The following is a 26,921-nucleotide window of genomic DNA, read 5'->3' on the forward strand; positions in this document are numbered from 1 at the left end:
GTCCTCTTCTTACTCATTCTTCTTACCCTCAGCTCCCCCTGCCAGTTCCTTCCAGTGCTGTCCTAAGGGGCTTGCCCGAGGAAATTCTCACTTGATTTTGCCCCCATTATACTACCTTCCGACTCTACATGTCTCTAACTTCTACAAAGCATTTAAACACTTGCAAATGGCCTGTCTCCAAGTTCTCAGGGTATTCCCACAAGACTAGCAACAATTCCCATCCACAGATTACAGACACTCAGGACAATAGAGTGATACCAACCTAGCTGAATAGCACAATAAAACTTTATGATAGTCCGAACACCAAATCTGATCCATTCCATCAGCTTGCAGAATTCTGGCCCTCCCTGTCCACGCAAACCTTTTTGCTTTTACACTTTCAAATTATTCTTTTCTGCCACACAGAACACTTAACTCACATTCCGGGAGGGGAAGGGTTAACTCACACACACAGCACCTAACTCACATAACTCAGCATAACTCGCATACCAGGAAGGGGGAAAAGGAAGGGGTACTCTCAGCCACTTCTCCCATTTTTCTCCTTTCTTTTTCCTTCTTCTATGCTAGGTGTTTTAAAATGTCATCCTTTGCAGCCTTCCATTCCAAAGGTCCAAGGTAAATATACCCATTTGCCAGCTCAATGGATGTTTGAAATTAAAAGGCTTTGTAGGTGCATTCCTAGGATCAAGATAAACAGGGCTTCTAAACAATTTGCAAGTCTTTCAACATTTTGAACTCAGTCCGCCTCTGGCTCCTGTCTATGGAGGAAGAACGTCCCTCGGTAAGCTATCCCTTTCAATTCCACTGACACTCTGTCATACGTCAAACAATTCACAGAGTATACTTATGACATAAAACACACAACGTATAGCAGTGATCACTCGCTTTGTTTGTCTCCGGCTGCTTCCTTTGCAGGAGAGCAAACTGCGGATCGGAACTCTGCACTCGCTTCACACTCAATTGCATGTCTCACGCTACCGTGCACTCACAAACAAACACTCCACAACATATGAGATATTTTAAATGAGCTCTTAGCGGTGCTAAAATTATCACCGTGCCGATATTGAAGATTTGCAACAGGTGCAGAAGATGATAGCTATCTCATATGCAGCACTCCTGCTTCCTCAGCAAGGAGTACCCAATTCATAATAATACTATATACAATAATAATATTATCTTACCTATAATACCATGTATAGTATCATAATCCCTCACTCTGCGTCTACCGCCTTATGAGAATTTTGGGATTATACCATAATCCCTCACTCCGTGTCTCCATCTCACGAGAATCTTGGGATTATATTTTACCTGGTGCTTTGCTATCACAGCAGGGAGCACCCATACCAGACCACAGTAGCGAATTTGCTATTTTACCCAGGGGTGGGCAGTGCCACCTCCTAACCCAGCGCAAAAGGGGATTCATATCCCCCTCACGGCCTTACGGGATCTCGGCAAAGCGACCCTTCATCATCACATGAGGCGTCCCATACACGATTTACAGACTCTTCTCCTAATTCTCCTGCAGGTACATCCAAATTATCATACCATATCATACATAAATCACATACCTGGTCCTCCCACTGATGGGCCATCTCTCTCCCTGCAGCGATCGGGTAGAGATGGGAGAAATAGCTTAACGGGGTACGCCTTAGAATGTCCCACTCCCCACCGATCCTGCAGCTGGGCAGAGGGTGTCCCATCTGGGATGCCAAACTGATTTGTGGAATCAAACCCTATAACCCAAAATGAGTTATAAAGCAGGTATGTTTATTTACAGCGCTGGGGTGCAAAGGGGTTCTCCTCCTAGCTTGCACACTGTATAACTTAACAAGCAGCTACTTTTAGTGTAAAGACATGCATAGGTATAAGTGCCTACTACATATTCATAACCTTTCCCCGCTTCGTATGATAATTAGTTCTGGAAGGTTAGCTCCAGTCTTGCGCCTGTGTAGTGCCTCCTGGTGGTCGTGGGCTGGGGTCTTAGGGATGAAGTAACAAGTCTTCCTCAGGATGAAAAAAAGTTTTTTTCCTTGAACTGTGTATGAGCACAGTCTCTTCTAGTTGTTTTCCAGCTTTCTGCATTCCAATGCCCACTTATCAGTAAACTTCTGCTAGCTGCCTCCTTCGTTATCAACTTCCAAGGTCTTCAAGGCGAACAACGCCAAGCTTTAACAAACACTCCCAACCCCCCTTGTCTGCTTTCACTCATCAGTTTCCTCCTTAGTTGGTCACTTTAATGACAGGACTGGGATTAGGAAAAGTTTAATTCACAAATTTGTGTGCATGCTTTTAAGTGTTGCTCTTTCATTTGTTAAAGGAGTTAAACTAGTGGATGTTAAGCATTCTTCCCATACTGGGTAAGGGACTCCTCAGTACTTTCGACAGTGTTGGAAAGGCTTCAAGATATATTCCATTTCCTTTTTTTAGAAAGACCATGATAGTCTTATCTGGGAACAAGCAACTTTTTCTTTGTGTTCCTAAGTCAATTTTAGCTAGCTTTACCATTCAGAACTAAAAGGTCATCTGCCTACTGAGGTGTTCAAAAAGATACTTAGAGGCAGGTGTTATGTTGCTGTTGCCTAAAGCTGAGGGAAACATATTAATATGCTCCAGAAAGACCAAAGAAATCTGTTCTAGATTGCCCACAGCAAAAGGTAAAGTGAGCAGGAAAGCAACCTGCCTTTTTTATTGAGTTCACTGAAGTTTATGCTTTAGTACAGCGAACTCATGTACCTCAAATCTGACAGGTGTCTTCAAGCATACCTCTAGTTATCTCGAATAAAAATGTTAGTTATCTCCCTTGGATTGTTATTCTCTAGTAGCAAAGTTCTAAAGAAAAAGGTCTTTGTCATGTCAACTTTGACTTGTACTTGCTACTGACTATTAGAATAAGCAAGGAAAAGTTGAGCAATCTAACGTATGAAAAAGTTTCACTGCAACTCTTACCTTCTTTAGAAAGGAAGAAAAGGATATGGTGGCCATATCTAATAAAGGATGGAGAAAATACCTTGTGTTTCCTATATCAATGTACTTAAACTTCCAGTTAAGTCTCAGCCTATATAACAGTTTCCGAGCAATATGTGACTGTAATGGGGCAGTTCTGATACTAAAACTAAAGTTTTGCAAAAAGTACAAATACTGTTTCATGGTGATTCAAAGAACGGAGTTTCCAACCCCCCCTTGCTTTCTAACACTCCTCACCGAAGTGGGAGGCTAGGTGCGACTGGGCAGGTATTCCCTTTATTAGCAGCTGTGTGTGTGTGGGGGAATTGCTCCTCCAAAAACACACACACTAAGCAAGAAAACCACGTGTCTTTTATGTTACAGATCTATGCACATTCATTTCATTCCCTGAAAATGCATTACATATTCATTCTTTTTTGAGAAATCATTAACATATCTCCATGCCTTGCTTGCATGCGCAGTCGGTCTTTTGAGTGGTCATGAGGACCCCTCCTGGGGTCCAAAGGTGAAGGCTTGAAGTCTTCCTTGTTGATAAACTTTCAACCTTAGGGGGAGGTACAGCCCAAACTTTAAAAAATAAAAAAGGTTCTTTTCTGCTGGTACAGCAGAGTGGCTTTCCTGCTTCCTTATCTTACCTTGCGGGATGCCTGTTCCTTGCACAATGGGTCCCCCTTAGAAAAACATTTCTCAAGGTGCATACCACTATAAGATATACAAGCTTAGACAATTGCTGTTGATCAATACACAAGCTTAAACATTTCCCATTTATCAATGGCATTCTGTTAGTACATCTTAAATGGCAATATTGTTTTCTTTCTCATGCTCCCGTGATCTTTTGAGATATTAAGCTTCTGTAAAGCATTCTTGTACACTTTCCTTTAATCCATAATATTAAAAGTAGTTATGACAAACTTGCAGTGTTATTTAGTGAATGAACACTGTAGAAATTTCCCTCTTCAACTCATATTTGTACAATCAATAGTTTTTAGAACCAAGCAGAACTGCAAAACGAAGGAGTTGCACTAATTTAAATTCTCAGTGGATGAGTCCTGTAGAACTAATATAGCTTGAAGGATGTCTAGCCAGTGAATAAATAGTTCATACCCAGAACAAGATCAGCTCACTTCTCCAAAACTTCCTTTAATTCTAAAACAAGCCATCTAGAATTAGCTGTAACAACAAGCCTGTTCACTGCACTGCATGTGAATGTTTAAACAAGCCCATCTATTTTCTGACTTTAATTGGTTGTTAGAGCAGGAAGACTTCACTGAGGTGTTAAAAATATCAAGTATATTATTTTAATACTGTGAAACAGATTTATGGCAAATTATGACACTTTAAGAAGTTTGATGTAAACAAACTGAGTTAGAAACCACTGCCAGCAACTTGTATTTGGAGGTGACTTTGCAAGTGTTCAAATCCCATTAGATAATGAAGAAAGGTTACATGCTGCTTGCATTGTACACATTATTTTGCTAAAGGACACTTTCCAGTGCTGTCAGGCACATTAAATCTGGTTTGTTATCTAACATTTTAACTTTTTTAAATCATAGGTATCTACAAAGAACAGTAAATCATCCTACTTTGTTGCAGGATCCAGATTTAAGGCAGTTCTTGGAAAGTTCTGAGGTATTTACATTCTTTTAAGTTCCTTATTTGTTTCTAGATTTGGTAATTGTCAAAGTAATGTACTCTTTGTTTTGAGAGACCTAATCTCCTAAATTTATATGAAATCAAATTGGATTGTGCCCATGATGGGACAGAGTGACAAAAGGCTACTTAAGTAATCACACACAAAGTCTATTGCCTCTACCTCTGATAAATCTTAGGTTGGTAGTGACCAAAAGCTATCTGCTGTTCAATGACTTCTGCCAAGTGAGTTGGTCTGTTCAGTTCCAACTGAAGCTCACCATACACAGAGTGAAAATCTATAATCAGCACTACTGAGAGTTAATTAAGATCACGAATTAAACTGCCTTGGAAACAGTTCTTGTCTCTAGGAGTCAAGCTTGAGATTTATTGGCGTGATAATGCAGTGCTGCTAGCCATGCTAGATGTTTTGTGGATAGAGGATCAGTCACCAATGCTATCAGTCTGGCACCTTTCACAAAATTTAATATCTTGCAGAACAGGTTGTCTGTTATTTCTCCAAAAACATAAGTCTATAAATGTGGATTTACTGTAATAATGGATTGTCTTTTGGCCAATGTCACTATCTTATCTATGCTAATAAGTCACAGAGGCTGCAATACTGAGAAAAGCATCATTGATATATAACTTAAAGTGTCAATGCTGCTGGCACGAAGTATCAGATATGAAGTGAAAATGGCTTGACATTGGGGCCACTTTGTGCAGCATATTTAGACTAATGTTATAAATAATATTATTTGAAGTTTGTTAACTTATTACTGAGGATTTCCAAATATCTCACAAATGCACAGATCTCACAATACTCATGAGATAGGTTTTGAAACCTGGCCTATATTTAAAAGCTAAAAGACATCAACTTGTTATGATTTATACACAATGTGAATCTTGCATTATAATGAAGTGGTTTACAGAATTTCTGTATTTTATTGTAAATCTAAGCTTTTCTGTAGCGGCAGTTTGTTTTCTAGTATATAGGTGGCTAGTTAGGACCTTTGTCTAGTCCATAGCTTTTGACAAGTAGATTGTTTGTTCCATTTAATTGTAAAGGTGTAGGAGAAAAGTAAATAGTCTATATTGTTAAGTTTTCCTCTGAGTATGTAAAAATAGTAAAATTTAGAAATTAGATTCTATTATACTGTAATACATAGGAGTAAAGAACATAGTCTATCCTTTTCTTTCCCCCTTGTACCCAGTTAAACCTCCAGCCTTTTAACCAGTCTATTTGCCCTTATCTGTCATTCATTTACAGCTGCCAAGAGCGGTTAACACCCAGGCTCTGAGTGGAGCAGGAATATTGAGGATGGTAAACAAGGCTGCTGATGCTGTCAACAAAATGACAATCAAGATGAATGAGTCGGATTCAGTAATAGCTGATTTTTTTTTTTTACTTGAATAATGAGTCGAATAATGAGGCTCAACAATTGCATTTTAAAGCTGTGGAAGTAGAAAATGAGATAGTAATTTGCTTATTGTCTTGTATTTTTAGCTGTATCAGTTGATCATCCTAGATATAAATAATAAAATAAAATAAGAAATGCTGTTGATAATCTAAATTGTAATGCTAGACTCTTTCCTCTTTTGTCAGTGGTTTGAAGAAAAGCAGCAGCAATTTGAAAATCTGGATCAGCAACTTAGGAAACTTCATGCCAGCGTTGAAGCATTATTATGCCATAGAAAAGGTAACTTTACTTTTATGTGACTGCATGTGTTTAAGTGCTTAGAGCTTTAGAAAATGTTAATGTAGCAGGAACTTCATCTGTCAGAGCTCTTAACTAACAAATAGTTAATTGTATAGTAAATTTTAATGCAAAAGTCTTCTAACTCTACCTTTTAGTTTCAAGTGCTCTAGCCTTTCTAGTAAATCTGGGTTTTATTCCTATGTATTACAATATAGTAGAATCTAATTTCTAAGTTTCATAATTTTTACATTCTCAGAGGAAAATTTAACAATATAGACTATTTACTTTTCTTCTACAATGGCTTGTTTCTCCCACCCATGTTGAATTTGTATGTTCAGGCATTGTAATTCACCATGGGGTTATACGAATGTGCTGGGTTTGATAAGTTGGAGGGTCGGGAGGTGAGTATGCCAATTTAGATTGGTACCAAGACATTTCAGGAACAGGTTCAGCTAACTACCCAGAATTGGTATCTGAAGATTGAGGATGGTATAAACAATGCCAGCAGTTTTATTCATTACCCATTTGAGAGATGATGTTCGTGAACTGAATGACATGATTATTGTTCCAGTCATGAAATAAGGAAAAACAGGGTACAAATAAAGATAAGTACAATGCAATGGGTGCTATGACAGTATAGTTGGAATTTCCACGAAGATAAAGTGATAATTCCTTGGGTGCGTTCCAGGTTTATTCAGGCTGAAGAATCCATCCAAGTATAGGTCATTACCTGAAGCGATAAGAAATTATCTGGTTTTGGAAATTATCCAATCCTCAATGATAGTTAGAGGGAGTCCTCATTTAGAAATAGTTTTCCATATGCCCTTTTCTCAGGGAGTTAGTAAAGGGACAGATATTTTAACCACTGAAAGTTAATTAATGAGAACAGTATCACCCTGACAAAAGTGACAGGCTGACAGTGGAAGTTTTAAAGGTTTTGTTGGTTGGAGAGCAGAAAAAAGAGTTCATTCTACCAGGCATCTAATGGGTGTCTGTTGGTTATTTAAGCGTGACAGCTTCAGACAGGGCTTTACCCCATTTTCCTGTATATAAATTTTGCCCTAGAGTTCATTTATTAGACTATTCAGTCTCTCGACCATGCCATTACTTTGGGGTCTGTAGGGCAGGTGCAACACCCAGGCAACTCCATTACATTCATACCATTCTTGTATGATCTAATTTTTTTAAATGAGAGACATTGTCAGACTGCACAGCATAAGGCATTGGAGTGTCAGCAAACCATCCATTAAGTCCTTCCACAGTGACCATCAGCTCACCTGCAAGGAAAAAATTTCCCTAAGCCTGATATTATTGCAACTCCAGTAAGAATATAGCACCACCCCTTGGGTGTTTGTGGGAGAGGTCCATCATAATCAATTTGCCAAGTGGACTAGGGGACTTATTTCCTACCCCCTATCCATTTGGTCCTGAAAATGGTAACCTCACAACTGGGACCCTGGAATTGCTTCTTCATCAGTTGTTTTAAAAGCCCATTTAACATTGCCCTGTATCCAGCTTTTGCCTCACAGAATATCCATGCACAATATATTTAGATTTCCTAGTAGCATTTAGTATTGGGGGGATGTGAAAGGGAAGTTCCAATTTTACCTTACCTTAACTATTGAATAAAGAACCACTTCTCCATTTACTCTGTTTACTAATATGTTCTGATGTTTCAGAGGGATGGCTCCAGAACATGATTCTGCTTTAATCATGGAAAATTGTGATCCAGTATCTATGAGACAATCAGTTTTTAATTTATCATTTATTATGGCCTCTGCCAGTCTGATTCCCTGGTCTAGTTTCCCCAGTACTGCTTTCTGACAGGAGACAAATCAGGATACTTTTGTCGTTTGAAGGGGTTTCCCTGTATGGGAGGAGCACTAGGCAAAGTTGTAGATAACTTTTCTTCTATTTTTTAATATAAATTAAACAAATCAAAGTTTGATTTTTAGTACATGAAAGACTATAAATTTACCTTCTGACACAGATGCATTATGTTTAAGTATGGGGTCACCATTCGATTCTGCCCTTTTAAAAGTACATGAATATGTCTTAAGTTGTTTTCTCAAACCTCTACCAGGAATTATTCTCTGTAGAGGCAAATGCCTGAGATCAGATGTCTTCAAGGTTAAAGAATATTTTAAGAAGTAATAAAAATGAGAATGTAGCTGATTACTGCAGATTTGAGACCTGCTCTTAGATTTCAATAAATGCTTTTCTTAAGAGTGGTATTTAAGTTGTGATAGTTTTCAATATTTGAAGACTTTTCTTCCACAAATATTTCTGGTGTTCTGATGATTCTGCAAAAGCAGCAAAGTTATAAGCAAACTTATGTTTTCAGCCCTTAACTAAGTTGGATTACAATGATATTTTATTCAAAGGACCTTTATAGGAGTTAATGTTGTACATAATGACTTAACATAAGGTTTGGTAAGACAGTTCCCTAAGTATTTGTTAATGAATAAGCTCAAAACTTCAGCTTAATGGATGCCATACACTGAGGAGAACCATTATACATTCTGAGGGCCTGAAAGGGTCAAAAGCAGAATGATGAAGCCAGAGGCCTTGAGAGCAGTGTTCTGTGGGGCCTGAAAGGGTCTATAACAGAAAACTGTGCTGAGATTAAAAGCCGCTCCTCCTGGAAGGGAGGATGCGGACACAGAGGTTCTTGGCAGTATAATGTGTTTCTCCCCATTCCAGGGCCCAAGCTAAACGTATACACTCCAGGAACACCTGCAGATTTAGTTAAGGATGTTATGTGAACTCTGGACAGACGCGTAGACCCTTGTTTTGTAGAACTTGTAGAGCCTGCTTTCTCACAACAAGAATAATAATAAAGTATGTAAACAGTGCATACAAGTACGATGTTATCTCAACCAGAAGAGTATAAAAACTCCATTTGGAGAATAAAATGTTGCTACTTGCCACCAGAGCGGTAGTCCGTCTGTCGATTTAGGCGTCCCTGTGAGCTGGTCTCCGTCAATACACAAAGTCATATTCCTTTTTTTTTTTTTAAGGGATGTCAAAATAGGACAGTATATTAATGCATACACAGTCTTGTTAAAGATACTTTAGTCAATAGAACAGTATAATGGAAGCAAATTCCACTCTGGTGTTGATGTTCTCATTGAATAATTCTCTTCCTTTTCTTCCTTCTCCCCACCCTCCAATTGCATGGAACAACTTCCCTACAGACCAGTTAAGATTTTCTTGAATTTGCTGTATAGGTGACTTGACTTTTGTTTTGTGGATTTGGACTTTTTCTGAACTAAGCAGTTGGATAATACTGAAGTGACAGTTTCTTCCATGTATTTTGCAAGACACAATAGACATCACATAACAGAATCAGCAAATCATTTACTAATGTTGGAAAGTTCTGGGTGCACTATGCTTTCCTAAATGTGGTTACATTATGTATCTCCTTGTGTATTTTATCATAAGTTTGAGGAAATATAGTTTATATTTTTCAGTTGGTAAAGTTAAGGTTGCTGTAGGGCAGAGGTCTCCTTGGTTGATCTATCTTGAAGAGTAACATAACAAATTAACTTTGTTGTACTGGATGTCACTCCTGTATTTCAGAGCTTTCAGCTAACACAGCTGCCTTTGCTAAAAGTGCTGCCATGTTAGGTAATTCAGATGACCACACTGCTCTATCTAGAGCTTTGTCTCAGCTTGCAGAGATTGAGGAGAAGATAGATCAATTGCATCAAGAACAAGCTTTTGCAGATTTTTATGTGTTCTCAGAACTGCTTGGTGACTACATTCGTCTTATTGCTGCAGTAAAAGTAAGTACTGCTAGGAAAAGTACATAATTTTTGTGTTTAGGGTCACACTGTGCAGTTTGTATATTTAAGGTAAATAGCCAGGTTGGATGGGGCCTTGGGCAGCCTGATCTAGTGGAAGGTGTCCCTGCCAATGGCAGGGGGGTTGGAACTAGGTGATCCTTAAGGTCCCTTCTGACCCAAACCATTCTATGATTCTATGAATCTTTGTATGCATTTGCATGCTTCACCACACAGTTAAGACTGATGAGTTTTTGCCTGAAATTACAATGGATTAAAATGAATGAATCCATGATCATATATTTCCATGATAAAAAGTTGTTGTGACAAAAAACAGGCATGGATTAATAGGATCCAGACAAAATCCAAATGATGAATGTCTTCTAATTAGAACAATATTAATTGTGCAGAGTATTTAGGAACACCATGGTAGTTAACACACTGTGCACTTCTCTTTCAGGTAACTGATTTTTACAGTATGCTCATAAAACATTTTCAAGAACATAATTTGTCCATACTAGATAACCAATAGTTTCAGTAAATAAATCAAAAATATCACTTGTGGATCTACACCTCATTAAAGGAAGTATTCAGTTTTGGTGTACAGCATGATTAGGTTTTGACATGAGGAGGGGTCGTATTTGGTTTATATGACAAGGTTTTGGTAGTGGGATGGCTGCAGGGGTGGCTTCTGTGAGAAGAGGCCAGGGCCTGCCCAGTGCCAGACACAGCTGGCTCCAGACAGCTCTTCAATGGACCCACTGCTGGTCAAAGCTGAGCCAGTCGGCAAAGCTGGTGGTACCTCTATGAAAAAAATACTTAAGAAAGGACAAATTGCTGTTCAGCAGAGTGTGTATGTGAAGGGGAAGTGTAAGAAACACTCCTGGAGACACCAAGGTCAGAGAAGGAGGGGGAGGAGGTGCTCCAGGTGCTGGAACAGATATTTCCCTGCAACCTTTGGAGAGGACCACACCCAAGCAAGTGGATATGCCCTGAAGGAAGCTTCATGTCCTGGAGAGCCCATGCAGGAGCAGGCTCCTGACAGGAACTGTGGCAAAGAGCCCATGAAAGAGCAGTTCTTGAAGGACTGCAGGCCCAGGGAAGGACTCATACTGGAGCAGGGGAAAAGTGTAAGGAGGAAGAAGCAGCAGAGAGAAACTGTTATGAACTGACTGCACACACACGCCCTCCCCCCCCACCCCCATTCCCCCTGTGCTGCATTCCCCCCATTCCCTGGGCAGGGAGGAAGTAGAGGAGTTGGGAATGAAGGAGTGATGTTGAGCCTGGGAAGAAGGGGTAGGAAGGTGTTTTAGTTTTTGTCTTTGTTTCTCATCATCCTACTCTTTTTAATTGTCAATAAAATAATCTTCCCCAAGTTGAGTCAGTTCTTCCTGTAATGGTAATTGGTAAGTGATCTCCCTGTCTTTATCCTGACCCATTAACTTTTTTGCATCTTATTTTCTCCCTCTGTCCTGTTGAGGAGATGGAATGAGAGCAGCTGTGGGTGGGGGCTGGCAGCCAGCGAAGGGTCAACCCATCACAAGGATGTCAGAGAATTTTATCCAGAAATATCTTTGAACTTGTCAGGCTGTTGGGAATATGTTTTGATATATATTTTTAATATATATATATATACACACACACAATATGTATAGTTATAGTCTATTTGCTATTCTATATGTTCTATATTCTATTAAAATATATTAGAATACATAATATATTAAAAATGTATACTTTAATTCTGCTACCTCCATCTGTTGGTAGTTTTGTGATGGGACAAGGAGCACAAAATGATTTGGAACACCAAGGTGCTCTAGAGAGGTTTCTTGAATGCCCTCTGTTATTTTTGATGGTATTTAGCTGTGCAAGCATGCTGTCAAATAAAATCCAACACAGAGAGAAGTTTTTTTTTGAGTACATTTATTTCAGTTTTATCCAGAAATATCTTCCTAATAGGAATTTATATAACTTTATCAATTGCAGTTGCTTAATAAACATCCATACTTACAGGGTGTGTTTGATCATCGAATGAAATGCTGGCAGAAATGGCAAGATGTTCAGGTCACTTTACAAAAAAAACATGAAACTGAAGCAAAGCTCCAACTTGCCAACAGACCTGATAAACTGCAGCAAGCTAAAGATGATATAAAAGAGGTAATGTTATCAAGTATTTATATTATTCTGGAGACCAGACTTTTTGTACTGATTTATCCAATCCCTATTAATACACTATTTTATACAATTTTTGTTTGTAAATCACTTATTTGCTATTTCTCATATCTACTGAAATTGTTAAAAGGAATATATTTAAAATATGAGATGTGCACAATTGTTACCCATTCTGAGATATGTAAGGCAGTCAAATACTGTCTTTGCAGAGTCTGGGAGATGGGAGAAGGGGAACATGAACAAGTCTGAAAGTGCTTTTAACTGTTGCAGATGACTTGGATAGTCGGAAGAACATTTCCTAGCTTCTAAAGCTAAAATCTAGCTGAAAAGACTAGTTCTCATGCTTTGCTTAATGATCCAGCATATCTACTTAGATATATATATTTGAAAAATATATACATATATTATAATTTCAGTAAAAATCTAACATTGAAGTTTTTTTTTAACATGCTTCACTAAGGATATTGAAGAGGTAGGGCAGCTTAATTATTTAACATTAACACATTCTTGTTATGCACCACTGTTTTCTCATGAAATAATGGAGAATATCATTGCAGATTTCAATCTCTTATGCACTTTATTAAGTTTGGCTGCTTCATTAGTCACTAACCCAAGCTGCTTTATTCTTTCTGCATTTCAATATATTTTATGTACAGTGTTGAAGTTGCACGTTAACATGACTTTCTTTTTTTCTTTAAAAAGGCCCTTGTTGACTGGGAAAAAAGCGTCACTCTTTTGTGACCACATTCTTGCTGGTTGGCTCTCTTGATGTCATCCATCCACCATGCAACAAGTGAGCTGGGACTCATTGGCAAAACTAATTCCTGAGTGTTTGGAGTAGAAGGAAACACACGATGAACCTTTCTAATTCTTAAAATAAAAAGAATTCATTATGTTGTTCCTGAAAGATTTTATTTTCCTACTTTATCATGTGTTTAGAGAAGGTTGTTAGGAAACCCAGAATTTGAATATGCTGGCAGAAAATTCTTACTTTCACTGAAATATATTCAGTGACTGAATTCTTTTGTAGCAACCCTTTTCACAGAGATATCGAAAAGTGGAAGCCTATGCAGCTTGAGCTTCATCCATGACTAGTTCCTTTGAGCAGCTAAAAGAGTGGTCTTCAAAACACCGTGTTAAACAAGGGGAAGATTTTTCTTTGTCAGAAACTGTAAGATGGCAAACCTATCCAGTGCTAATTCCTACAGACCCTGGTGATTGGATGTGATAAAAGTGAGATGTGAGTTCATAGGTCTATAGAGGCTTTCTCTGAAGTTTCGAGCACTTCTAAGCTGCTGTAATAGAAAGGCACAAAGTATTTCAAAGCAATCTTAATCTCTCTTTTCCTGGACTGAATTTTATACTGATTTAGTTATTAGCTAACTTTCTAGGCTGTGCACATATTAGTATATCCCTGAAGCACATCCTGTTATGACTTATTGCATAGCTCCATAAGTGTACATCTGAAAAGACAATAGGGAAACTTTGAATGTATGCAGACTAAACCCATAAATATCTCAAGATATTTCTTTTAATGGATGTTCATTACATATCACAACAGTAAGATGACACCGTACCAAAATATGCTCTTGTGACCAAATAGCATCACTAGCAGGAATATACTGTATTGGTGTATGTTGCTTCCTGGCTGCTTTTTTGTGAGAAAGATAACTGTTACCAGATCTATTAGCTCCCACAATTCAGTTAGTATGTTGAGATTAACAAATACGGTTGCATTTTTAGAATCTCCGTTAGAATGCATATGTCTGAAGTGTCCGGATGATAGCTTTATTGATAATATACAGATGGTTTAAATTTAGCAATATAGTAGTTGCAGGTGCAAAGGAAAGTCTAATAATGATAAGTTAATCTAGTTGGTGATGGTTTCTTAATTGTGTAGCTGGATGTCTTTTGACATAAAATAAGGACAAACATGCCTAAGTGTTTTGTAGTATTGATATTAATACCTTGTTCCAATTATGACAAAATCGTACAAGCAGCCTCACTTCCTCTGAATCTTCTATCTATGCTCTTGCCTGCAATTTTTTATTCTTTTCTTTTTTTATTTATTTTTTTTTTTAATTCATGCTGTCTCTTAAAAAAGTCCGCACTGAGAAAGAGAATTTGTGCTTTGGCTTGCCTAAATAACATACATTCTGACCAATGAACATGTCCTTCTTAGTTTGTCATCTGCAGCAGAAATATGACAAAAATAAGCATTTATTTGACCATAGGCAGAGATGAAAATTTAATAATCTCTTCTGTGAATAGGAAAGTACAGGCAACTATTTTTTGAGACTTTTTCTCATTTGATTGAACAGGTAAGAAAACTTAAAGGTTTGCATTCCTTTTATAGCAGTGTTTGTAAAGGGAATAGCTTCAGAGATCATCCTTTTTTTGATAAAGAGTCTTTAATTTTTTTATTACTAAATATTCATTAATAACAATATTAACTTTTTATATTTGGTATACACATAACATTACCTTAGAGATATCATTGTTTTAACTGATCTCTATAAATTGTTGTTTTGAAATTACTGTACTGAGACTTTTCCTTAAATATGTCAGAAACCAAAAAGGTGCTTTTCAACTCTTGAATGACTATCACTAATACGCAAAAAAAAAAAGTTCAGATACTAATAGACTGAACAGAGAATGCAGTCTGATCTCTGCATGTTTTTCCTTTGCCAGTGGGAGACAAAAGTTCAGCAAGGGGAAAAGGATTTTGAACAGATCTCCAAAACCATTCGTGAAGAAGTGCAAAGATTTGAGGCATGTATAATTTTGTCCAAATAAATGACAGTTTTGCTTTATATAATATTAATGTTCCAAGCAAACTTGGTTAAGAGGTTAATCTGCTGTAATTATTTACTTTATTAACAGAGGGAACGAGTGAAAGACTTTAAAACTGTTATTATCAAGTACTTAGAATCATTGGTGCAAACACAACAGCAGGTAAGAAATTTTCAAATTTTTGTACAAGCTAATATTTAATATGTCCCGTATTAGGTTAGTTAAAAAAGGCAGGCTTTAAGTATAGCAGTCTCTAAAACATAGAGAACTAACTCTAGTCTGTAATATATTGCAGGAGAACACAGTGATTGCTGTTCCCCAGCTATTACTGTTCTCACTTGCATAGCCCTAATTCAGGGGAGCAAGAGAGAAGCTTTGTCAGGGAGATGAGGGGGATTGGAGGGTCTTGTCTATTCAAGTAATACTTGTAGATTGGAGATAAATGCATTAAATATGTGCTTAAGCTCACTGAAGAGGCCTGAATACTCAAAAGCTTATCTGCTTTTCTTTTTTAAAAAAAAACGCAAAAAGGTGATTTTTTAAAAAACATACTGATTATTGTACAGCAGTAAAACAGCTTTCAGTGACTCAGAAGTAGGCCTGGTTCCCAAATGAGTGTCTGGAATCTTTCCTTTTTCCAGTCTGGGAATATAACCCTCCAGATTATTTAATAAAGAAATTAAAAAACAAAACACCTTTAGAGTTAAGAATGGCAAACTCACTATGCAAACAACTTCTGTGTAACTATATTCTGTGGAAATGTGCTCAGTGTGTAATAACACTCTTTGCATGAGCAGATTTGTGTATTTATTACTTGTTTTTTATCTTGCCTCATGTAATAACATGAACAGATAATTAATTAATGGACAATGGATAATGTGAATGGAAGCATCTGTGTTCTTACTTTGTCCAGTGGAGACAAATTCTGTACAAGAGGAGAAAGGTATATGTGTGTTCTTTTCCAACATTCAGTACTTAAAGTGTATGGGTTTTTTTTTCCTTCTCTGCAAGCTTATAAAATACTGGGAGGCATTCCTACCTGAAGCCAAATCCATCGTCTAAAAGAAGACTTTTCCAAATAACAAAAGACTCTGGATGTTTGTCCTGGATAAAAACTAAATTCCATACTGATATCACTTCAAAATCATCCAAATAAACCACTATATATATAATGAATTAACACATGCTGGTTTTATATACCATAACATTTTATTAACAAGCTGCATGTTATGACCCTCTTTGAAGTGGACTGTGGCATGATGTTCTGCAGTACATTGTTGAACTGAACACTATTGTGTCTTAATACTTGCACCAAAATGTGCACTGTAAGGCCAGAAAGTGGATATTTTTGTTCTTTATGATGCAGTGTTCTGCAGTATGTTTATCTTTGAAACAAATTTAATTGCACTAATTAATGTTCACTTACACATTCCTGTACAAAATCATGTTTCTGTGATTACAAAAATTAAGAAATGTATCTTGTGAAAGATTAAACTCTTACTTTGTTTCTCTAGATATTTACTGATGTTCTTAAAAGTAGCATTTATAACAGATTGAGATTATATCGAAGGCATCAATAGGTAGAATAGTTTGGGTTGGAAGGGATCTTTTAGAGATCATCTAGTCCAGCCCCTTGTAGTGCATCAGTAGTCATGCATTGAGCATGCCAGCTTCACATCATTTGCTTGCAAATGGGCCTGGCCTCAGCACCCTGGGACACGTTCTTTGGTATCTGATTCTTGGCCTGTTATTTGTCCTGTCTCTAGTGCTATCAGCATAAAGTAATTTTAATAGATTCTCCTAGTTTGCTTGTGGAAAGTAAAGAATGCTCTATAGATTGTGTTGAGTAGTTTTCTATGGAATGTAACATGGTAGAGGCCCTCATGATGGTGATAGCCAAACAAAAAATATGGAAAAATAAGAACCCTATTTGGAATGGTATTAAATTTTCAGCCTTCTCAACACACTGCTGTGGATATCTTTGCTAACTCAGCAGGCTCAAAAACTTAACTGTTTAACAAAGCAATGCTACTTGTGCTTAGTAGTTGTTCACAGGTGGAATATATAGACAAAAACAGTGGCGTTGTTTCTCCCTATTCAAAAAGAAAAATGTTCATGAGATGTCACAATATTAAGTAATCTCCAGGGACTAATCCAGGGACTAAAACTTATTTTTTTTCCCCCCTCAGTATTTAAGTTAGTGTATTTGGTGTATGTGACAAGGTTTTGGTAGTAGGCAGGAGGTCTGCAGAAGTGGCCTCTATGGGAAGAGACTAAGAGTTGCCCTGTGCTGGACACAGCTGGTTCCAGGTGACTCTGCAACAGACCCACCACAGACCAAAGCTGAGCCCATCAGCAAAACTGGTGGTGCCTTTGAAAAGAAAAGAGAAAAGGCCAGACAAGGAGAGGAGGAGGGAACAAGAAGGTCAGAGAAGGAGAAGGATGTGATGGTCTATGGCAGAACAGATATTCCTTTCGACCTGTGAAGGACATGTGACAGATCTGTTGTATACTCCAGAAGGAACTGCAGCCCATGGAGAACTCATGCTGGAGCAGAGCAAAAGTGTGAGAAGAAAGGAGCAGCAGAGAGAAACCATTATGTACTGAGCAGAATCCACCCATCCACCTCCCATTCCACCTGCACCTCTCAGACGTAGAGGAGTCTGGAGTGAAGCTGAGCTGGGGAAAGGGAGGAGGAAAGGTGTTTTAATGTTTGTCCTTTTGTTTCTGATTACCTGAATCAGTAGTTAGATGTCTATATTAATTGGCAATAAATTAACTTAATGTTCCCCAAGTTGAGTCTGGTTTCACTTTGACGGTAATTGGTAAACAATTTTCCCATCTTTATCTCAACCCAAGAACTTTCTCAGAATCATTGAATAGTTAGGGTTGTAAGGGACCTTAAACACCATCTAGTTCCAACCCCCCTGCCATGGGCAGGGACATCCCACTAGATCAGGCTGCCCAAGGCCCCATCCAACCTGGCCTTGAACACCTCCAGGGATGGGGCATCCACAACTTCCCTGTGGGCAACCTGTTCCAGTGTCTCACCACTCTCACAGTGAAGAAATTCTTCCTTATATCAAGCCTAAATCTGCCTCTCTCTAGTTCATATCCATTGCCCCTCATCCTATCACTACAAGCCTTTGTAAACAGTCCCTTCCCAGCTTTCTTGTAGGACCCCTTCAGGTACTGGAAGGTCGCTATAAGGTCTCCTAGGAGCCTCCTCTCCAGGCTGAACAAGCCAAACTCTCTCAGCCTTCCACCTGAGGGAAGGTGCTCAAGTCCTCCAGTCATCTTTGTAGCCCTCCTCTGGACCCCTTCCAACAGCTTCATATCCTTCTTACATTGAGGATTCCAGAACTGGACACAGTATTCCAGATGAGGTCTAACAAGAGAGGAATGGAGGGGCAGAATCACCTCCCTCGACCTGCTGGCCACGCTTCTTTTGATGCAGCCCACGATAAGTTTGTCGTGGGCTGCGAGCGCATATTGCCAGCTCATGTCGAGCTTCTCATTGACTAGCACCCCCAAGTCCTTCTCTGCAGGGCTGCTCTCAATTACATCATCCCCCATCGTGTACTGAAATAGGGGTTTGCCCTGACCCAGGTGTAGGACCTTGCACTTGGCCTTGTGGAACCTCATGAGGTTCTCACAGGCCCACTTCTCCAGCCTGTCCAGGTCCCTCTGGATGACATCCTGTCCTGGTGTGGCAACTACACCACTCAGCTTGGTGTCATCTGCAGACTTGGTAAGGGTGCACTCAATCTCGCTGTCAATATCATTGATGAAGATTTTAATCAGCATTGGTCCCAGTATGGACCTCTGAGGGACACCACTGGTCACCGATCTCCATCTGGACTATGACCATCCAACCAGTTTCTTATCCACCTTACCGTCCACCAATCAAATCCATCTCTCTCCAATTTAGAGAGAAAGATGTGGGGGACCGTGTCAAAGGCTTTACAGAAGTCCAGATAGATCATATCCGTTTGTTTACCCATATCCACTGCTGCGGTTACCCCATCATAGAAAGCCACTAAGTTGGTCACACAGGATTTGCCCCTGGTGAAGCCATGCTGGCTGCCATTAATCACCTTCCTGTCCTCCATGTGCTTTAGCATAGCTTTTAGGAGGATCTGTTCCATGATCTTCTCAGGCACAGAGGTGAGGCTGACAGGGCGATAGTTCTCAGGGTCATCTTTTCTACCCTTTTTAAAAATGGGCACAACGTTACCCTTCTTCCAGTCACCAGGGACTTCTCCTGACTGCCATGATTTTTCCAATATCATGGAGAGTGGCTTGGCAACCACATCTGCCAATTCCCTCAGGACTCTGGGATGTATCTCATCAGGTCCCATAGACTTATAAATGTTCAGGTTCTTCAGGTGTTCACTAACCTGATCCTCCTCTACTGTGGGAGGGGCTTTACTCCCCTGGTCCCCATCTTGTTGTCCATTGACCCAGGAGGTGTGAGGAGACTCCTGGAAGAGCTGGAAGTCTGCTTTCCTGAAATTTTAGGGTCCTGAATATACTCCTCGCCTGTCCCATATCCCTCTGGACCTTGAACTCCACCAGTGCATGATCACTGCAGCCCAGGCTGCCTCTGATCCTAATGTCACTGATGAGTTCACTAGTATTGGTGACCATAAGGTCCAGTATTGCATCTCCTCAGGTGGGGGTCTTTATCAGCTGGACTAAGAAATTATCTTCAATGCACTCCAGGAGTCTCCTGGATTGCCTACAGCTCGCCGTGATGCTTTTCCAGCATATGTCAGGGTGGTTGAAGTCCCCCAGTAGGATGACAGCTTGCGAGCATGAAACCTCCTGTAGCTGGAGGAAGAAGACTTCATCGGTTATTTCTCCTTGATCAGGTGGCTTGTAGTAGACACCAACCACAAGGTTCCCGTTGGTTCCTCTGTCTTTACTTCTGACCCACAAGCTTTCAACCTGTTCGTGGCTACTCTTCAATGACAGTTCTTCACATTCTATCCCTTTCCTGAGATAGAGGGCAACACCTCTGCCCCTCCTTCCCAGTCTGTCCTTTCTGAACAGCCTGTAACTGTTGATAGCCACACTCCAGTCATGGGATTCATCTCACCACATTTCCATGATGGCAACTAGATCATAGCTTTCTAGTAGCATGGTAGCTTCCAGCTACTCCTGCTTGTTACCCAAGCTTCGTACATTTGTGTAGAGGCTTTTCAGCTGGGCTGCCGGTTGCATCAGCTTCCTAGTGGATCCTTTACTACCTATAAGGTGTTTCAGAGAAGTATCTTCCCTGACATCTGACCCTTGACACCTGTCCTCCCACCTTTCTTATTCCTGTTCTTATTCTCTCTCCCAGTTTGACTGTTAGCAAAGGCTAACCCGCCACAGTCGATGTTAATTATTTGGAGATAAAGTATTCCCTGAATTATGACACTAAGCTGGGTGGAAGTGTGGATCTGCTGGAGGGTAGGGAGGCTCTGCAAAGGGATCTGAACAGGCTGGACTGCTGGGCTGAGACCAATGACATGAGGTTTAACAAGGCCAAATGTCGGGTCCTGCACTTGGCGTACAACAATCCTATGCAGTGCTACAGACTAGAGGAAGTCTGGCTAGAAAGCTGCCCAGAGGAGAAGGAGCTGGGGGTGTTGATTGACAGCCATCTGAACATGAGCCAGCAGTGTGCCCAGGGGGCCAAGAAGGCCAATGGCATCTTGGCTTGTATCAGAAACGGCGTGACCAGCAGGTCCAGGGAGGTTATTCTGCCCCTGTACTCGACACTGGTGAGACCGCACCTTGAGTACTGTGTTCAGTTCTGGGCCCCTCACTACAAGAAGGATGTTGAGGCTCTGGAGCGTGTCCAGAGAAGAGCAACAAAGCTGGTGAGGGGGCTGGAGAACAAATCTTACGTGGAGTGGCTGAGAGAACTGGGGTTGTTTAGCCTGGAGAAGAGGAGGCTGAGGGGAGACCTTATTGCTCTCTACAACTACCTGAAAGGAGGTTGTGGAGAGGAGGGAGCTGGCCTCTTCTCCCAAGTGACTGAGGACAGGACAAGGGGGAATGGCCTCAAGCTCCACCAGGGGAGGTTCAGGCTGGACATCAGAAAAATTTTTCACAGAAAGGGTCATCAAGCACTGGCACAGGCTGCCCAGGGAGGTGGTTGAGTCACCATCCATGGAGGTATTTAAAAGACGGGTAGATGAGGTGCTCAGGGACGTGGTTTAGTAGTTGACAGGAATGGTTGGACTCGATTATCCAAGAGGTCTTTTCCAACCTAGTGATTCTATGATTCTATGTTCCTTAACACTGTAAAAAGGAAAAAGCTTGTATAATTAATACAGAAATTTATATGCCCTGGAATATGTATTTGTGAAGTTACTTCATAAATTTTGATTACAATAGTTATTTGGGAATTGTTGGATAAGTAAATCTTTTGTCTGTTTAGAATAATTTACTTGCATTGTGAAATAAGTATATGGCACAGTTTTCACTCTTCCTTCCATATCAATAAGATGAGATTATTTGGCCATTGATCTTTTGCATCGTTTCTTTTCATTCCTTAACTGATTACTGTTTGATGTTGGAGCCTACAGAATAGCTCTTGTGAATTCCGCTGGCACCAGTTGATTAATGTGAAATCGTTAATGTTAGTGATTTCATCTAAGAAACATTCCAAAACATGCCAGCAACCTGTTCTTAAAAAATGCCAGACTGTAATTCTTAACATGTTAGTTTGAGTTAAGAAGGATTTCTCTGGAAAGCGAAAAATCTTTGAGTCCTATGGGAAGATAAATAGATCAGGTTTTTTTTTTTTTATTCAGTTGTTATACGTTAGTATGGCATACATGCCCATGCCTTAAATATTTAATGATTTTCAAAAAATGTTCTTATTGTTACTCATAGTATCTCTGTGCTTGAGCACAAACCATTTCTTCTTAGTTTTACATAGGTGTCACGTGTTGAGGGACAGCATGATGAATGTCATGAGTGGGAACATTTGAAAATATACAAGAGACTTCAAGAGGAGAGTTTATCAATCTGTTTGACTCTTTTGCTAACAGCATCGCAAGAGTGGAAAATATACATAAACATCACCCAGCCTGCTGGCCAGAGTCCTTCAACCTGACAGTGACGCAAGGCCAAAAAATCCCAGCCTTTCAGAATGGTTAATATAGAGATCTCGCAAGGATAAATAATATATTATCCAGCTCGCCATATATGCAATAAGTAATGTAACAATTATGCAAGGGTAATTAATAATCACCCAGCTTGTTACGTATGCATTAGAGACTCCCCTTTAAATCCCTCTAAACAGTCAGACTGCAGAGTGTTGTACAAACAAGTCAGTTTTATTAAGAATAACAGCTCATGACTTAATAAGGTTCAATAGTAGCTGCGGAGAAGATACTGTTTGCGAAAATAAATACATTGAACCCAACACCTAAAAGCACACAAGAACATGACAAGCAATGATATACGCATAACAATAACTATCAGACACAGGTAAAGATAATATGTAGATAGGGTTAGAGCACAGAGAGAGATACTAACAATTATCTTGATGTTAATTAGCTTGATGCTAAGATGTATATTTAGTGTGCATACACAAAGTGCTTACCTGAATGGAATTGGGGGATGGGGTCCAGCCTGTCAGCTGATCCCAAAAGTCTCAGTCACATTTTCCCTTCCACCTTTTTACCCTGATGAAGTTGGAGCTTCAGTGACACAGAGAAGGCATGGGGAAACATCCTGGGCTGTACTCAGGAACTGGATTCAGAAATGCATGGATCCAGGATCAGGGGGGCAAAAAGACAGATGAGGTCCATATTAGATGCTGGCCATCAAAGAATAGAGCTTGACCCTTGTGATCCCTCAGTTTTATACTGAGTATGACATATATGGAATGGAATACTCTGGTCAGTTCTGGGTCACCTGTCCTGTCCACACCTCCCTGCAGGTGCGAACCTTTTTTTGCCGCCTTCACTTAAGGCATTCTGCCATCTCAAGGATGACCTGTGTCTCCATAGGGATAGATATAAGGAATGGCCTTTCTGCATACCAATGCCCTGCTACTTTGGTGCTTATTATAGATTTTAAGTGTTATCACTTCTAGAGACACTGTCTGAAAACATACAGTTAACTTTCAGAAAATGAAGTTACTTAGATGAAGCTTAGCTGAAAAGTTAGAAAACTGGTTCTACTTCAGCTCAAACCAGAATAATAGTTTTTTATTTACATATACAAATTTGCCAGATATTACCAGACTTCTGTCTTGTATCCTTTACCTTCTTACCTGAATGGAATCAGGGGATGGGGTCCAGCCTGTTGGCTGATCCCAAAAGTCTCAGTCACATTTCCCTTCCACCCACCAAAACTTTTCCTTTGTTTACACTATTTATAGTAACCTGTGCCCTAGGGGCAGAGAAGCTTAAGAGGCTGTGGTCATTACATCAAGTGCTGATTGGTGCAGAAAAGAAATCTTGCTTTGTGTGCCAAAACTTAACTGCACAAGCCTAGTAGGAGTGGCCATGGGAGTGGTTTGCTCAGAGGCTGGGAGGAGGCAGGCAGCCTTAGGTGTGGAGGTGTGTTTTAGTATTACAATGAAATTACAATGATGAGCACAGGTCATCCATAGGCCAAGTTATCAGAGCAGCAGCTGCAATCCATCTTGTTAGAAAATAATTCGGCTCCTGTCCTTGGCGGGGCTTTCCTCTGGTCGCAGGAGTTGGCCATGCCAGTTCCCAGACACCTCATCCCCCTCTTCAGATGCTGATGTGCCCTTGATGCATTCCTTTCTGTTGAAGGCCTTGTACTCAGCCCAAGGCAAGGCAAGGGGAGCACCCAGGCCAGTTTCTCCCCATATTCAGCCCCATTCCCATACTTATCTTTTATTCCCACATTCAGCCTTATTTCCCACACCTCCATTTTTAAAAAGGATAAAGAAAGATCACCCTGGGAACTACTGACCAGTCAGCCTCCCCTCTGTGCCTAGGAATCATGGAACAGATCCTCCTGGAAGACATGTAGAAACATATGGAAGACAGGGAAAGAGCCCACGCGGCTTCAACAAGGATGATTCATGCTGGACTAATTTAGTGGCCTTCTTCTATGGAGCAAGTGCATAAGTAGTTAAGGGAAGAGCTATAGATCTCATTTACTTAGACTTCTGTAAGTCCTGTGACGTGGCCCCCACAACATTCTTGCCTCTAAATTGGAGAAGTGTGAATTTGACAGATGGTCTGATAGATGGATAAGGAATTGGCTGGATGTCCATTTCCAAAGAGTTACAGTCAATGGCTCAATGTCTAAGTGGAAACTAGTAATGAGTGATGTCCCTCAAGGGTCCATACTGAGACCAATATTGTTTAATGTCATCATCAATGACATACAAAGTGGGATCAAGTGCACCCTCAGCAAGTCTGCAGATGACACCAGACTGAGTGGGGCACTAGATAAACTAGAGGGAAGGAATGCCATTCAGAGGGACCTTGACAGGCTTGAGGAGTGGGCCCATGTGAACCTCATGAAGTTCAACAAGGCCAAGTGCATGGATCTGTACCTGAGTCAGGGCAATTCCCAGTATCAGTACAGACTGGGAGATGAATGGATTGAGAGCAGACCTGAGGAGAAGGACTTGGGGGTGCTGTTGGATGAAAAACTGGCAATGTGTGCTTGCAGCCCAGAAAGCCAATCATATCCTGGGCTGCATCAAAAGAAGCATTTCCAGCAGGGTGAGGGAGGGGATTCTGCCCCTCTACTCCACTCTTGTGAGACCCCACCTGGAGTACTCTTGGGCTCCAAGTATGAGAAGGGCATGATCTGTCGGATCAGAGTGGGTCCAGAGGAAGACCACAAAGATGATCAGAGAGCTGGACCACCTTTCCTCTGAAGAAAGGCTGACAGAGCTGGGTTTTTTGATTTTTTTCTTTCCTCCTTCCAGTTACAGGTGGTGACATAGCACAGCTCAGACAGATCCAGTCAATTAATACATTGCTCTGTGGCTGGTGTCACCACAACAACTTTGTTTTTTTGATAATGGGATGGCCTACACGGCACAGGGATAACAGGTATCAGATGGGAGCCACCTTTCTCAGAGGGGGAGGAGAGTCTTTGCCCAGGAGCTTGCAGGGCTCATAGATAGGGCTTTAAACTAGATGTGAAGAGGCAGGGGGATAACATCAGGCTAGCCTGTGACAAGTGGTGGGAGGACAGGTGTCAGGGAGGATACTTCTCTAAAACACCTTGTAGGTAATAAAGGGTCCACTGGGAAGGTGATGCCCAGCTCAAGTGCCTTTACACCAGTGCACGAAGTTTGGGTAACAAGCAGAAGGAGCTGGAAGCTACCATGCCACTAGAAAGCTATGATCTAGTTGCCATCACTGAAACTTGGTGGGATGAATCCCATGACTGGAGTGTGACTATCAATGTCTACAGGCTGTTCAGAAGGGACAGACCTGGGCAGCACATTGCCAGCTCATATCAAGCTTCTCATTAATCAGCACTCCTAAGCACTTCTCTGCAGGGCAGCTCGCAATCACATCATCCCCCATCCTCTATTGAAACTGCGGATTGCCCTGACTCATGTGTAGGACCTTGCACTTGGCCTTGTTGAACCTCATGAGATTCACACAGGCCCACTTCTCCAGCCTGTCCAGGTCCCACTGGATGACATCCCATCCTGATGTGACAACTACACCACTCAGCTTGGTGTCATCTGCAGACTTGCTGAGGGTGCACTCAATCTCACAGTCTATATCATTGATGAAGATATTAAACAGCACTGGTCCAAGTACGGATCCTTGAGGGACACCACTTGTCACAGATCTGCATCTAGACATCAAGCCATTGACCACTACCCTCTGGATGCAGTCATTCAACCAATTCCTTATCCACCGAACAGTCCACCCATCAAATCCATCTCTCTCCAATTTAGAGAGAAGGACGTTATGGGGAACTGTGTCAAAGGCTTTACAGAAGTCCAGGTAGATGACATCCATTGGTTTTCCCGTGTCCATTGATGTGGTCACCTCATCACAGAAAGCCACTGGAGTGGTTAGGCAGGACATGCCCTTGGTGAAGCCATGCTGGCTGTCTCGAATCACCTCCTGTTCTCCATGTGCTTTAGCATAGCTTCTAGGAGGATCTGTTCCATAATCTTCCCAGGCACAGAGATGAGGCTGACAGGTGGGTAGTTCCCAAGGTCATCTCTTCTACCCTTTTTAAAAATGGGCACAATGTTACCTTTCTTCCAGTCACCAGGGTCTTTTCATGACTGCCATGACTTTTCAAAGATCATGGAGAGTGGCTTGGCAACCACATTGGTCACTTCCCTCAGGACTCTGGGATGCATTTCATCAGGTCCCATAGACTTATAAATGTTCAGGTTCCTCAGGTGTTCACGAACCTGATCCTCCTCTACAGTGTGAGGGGCTTTACCCCCCTGGTCCCCATCTTGTTGTCCATTAACCCGGGAGGGGTGAGGGGAACGGTTACCAGTGAAGAATGAGGCAAAAAATTTGTTGTACCTCAGCTTTCTCCTTGTCTGTTGATATGAGGTCTCCATTTTCATCCATCAGTGGGGGTGATTTGCGGAATCAAACCCTATAACCCAAAATGGGTTATAAAGCAGGTATGTTTATTTCCAGCGCTGGGGTGCAAGGGGGTTCTCCTCTTAGCTTGCACACTGTATAATTTAACAAACAGCTACTTATAGTGTAAAGACATGCATAGGTATAAGCACCTGCTACATGTTCATAACCTTTCCCCGCTTTGCATTATAATTAGTTCTGGAAAGTTTGCTCCAGTCTTGCACTTGCATAGTGCCTCCTGGTGGTCATGGGCCGGGGTCTTAGGGATGAAGTATGAAGCCTTCCTTGGTATGAATATTTTTCTT

General features: G+C 40.6%; 1 protein-coding gene across 1 annotated transcript in view; it reads left to right on the forward strand.

The window, feature by feature from the left end:
• Positions 1 to 16,102, forward strand: part of LOC128850191 (sorting nexin-2-like) — a 58,672-nt gene extending 42,570 nt beyond the window's left edge. Inside the window, exons 8-16 of the mRNA XM_054053179.1 lie at positions 4,518 to 4,593; positions 5,864 to 5,977; positions 6,200 to 6,293; positions 9,876 to 10,081; positions 12,089 to 12,232; positions 12,708 to 12,719; positions 14,939 to 15,019; positions 15,131 to 15,202; positions 16,052 to 16,102. Coding sequence (XP_053909154.1) covers positions 4,518 to 4,593; positions 5,864 to 5,977; positions 6,200 to 6,293; positions 9,876 to 10,081; positions 12,089 to 12,232; positions 12,708 to 12,719; positions 14,939 to 15,019; positions 15,131 to 15,202; positions 16,052 to 16,102 — 850 coding nt within the window. The remainder of the gene's footprint in view (positions 1 to 4,517; positions 4,594 to 5,863; positions 5,978 to 6,199; positions 6,294 to 9,875; positions 10,082 to 12,088; positions 12,233 to 12,707; positions 12,720 to 14,938; positions 15,020 to 15,130; positions 15,203 to 16,051) is intronic.
• The last annotated feature ends 10,819 nt before the right edge of the window (positions 16,103 to 26,921 follow it).

This window comes from Cuculus canorus, chromosome W (assembly GCF_017976375.1).
Source record: "Cuculus canorus isolate bCucCan1 chromosome W, bCucCan1.pri, whole genome shotgun sequence".
Taxonomy (NCBI): Eukaryota; Metazoa; Chordata; class Aves; order Cuculiformes; family Cuculidae; genus Cuculus; species Cuculus canorus.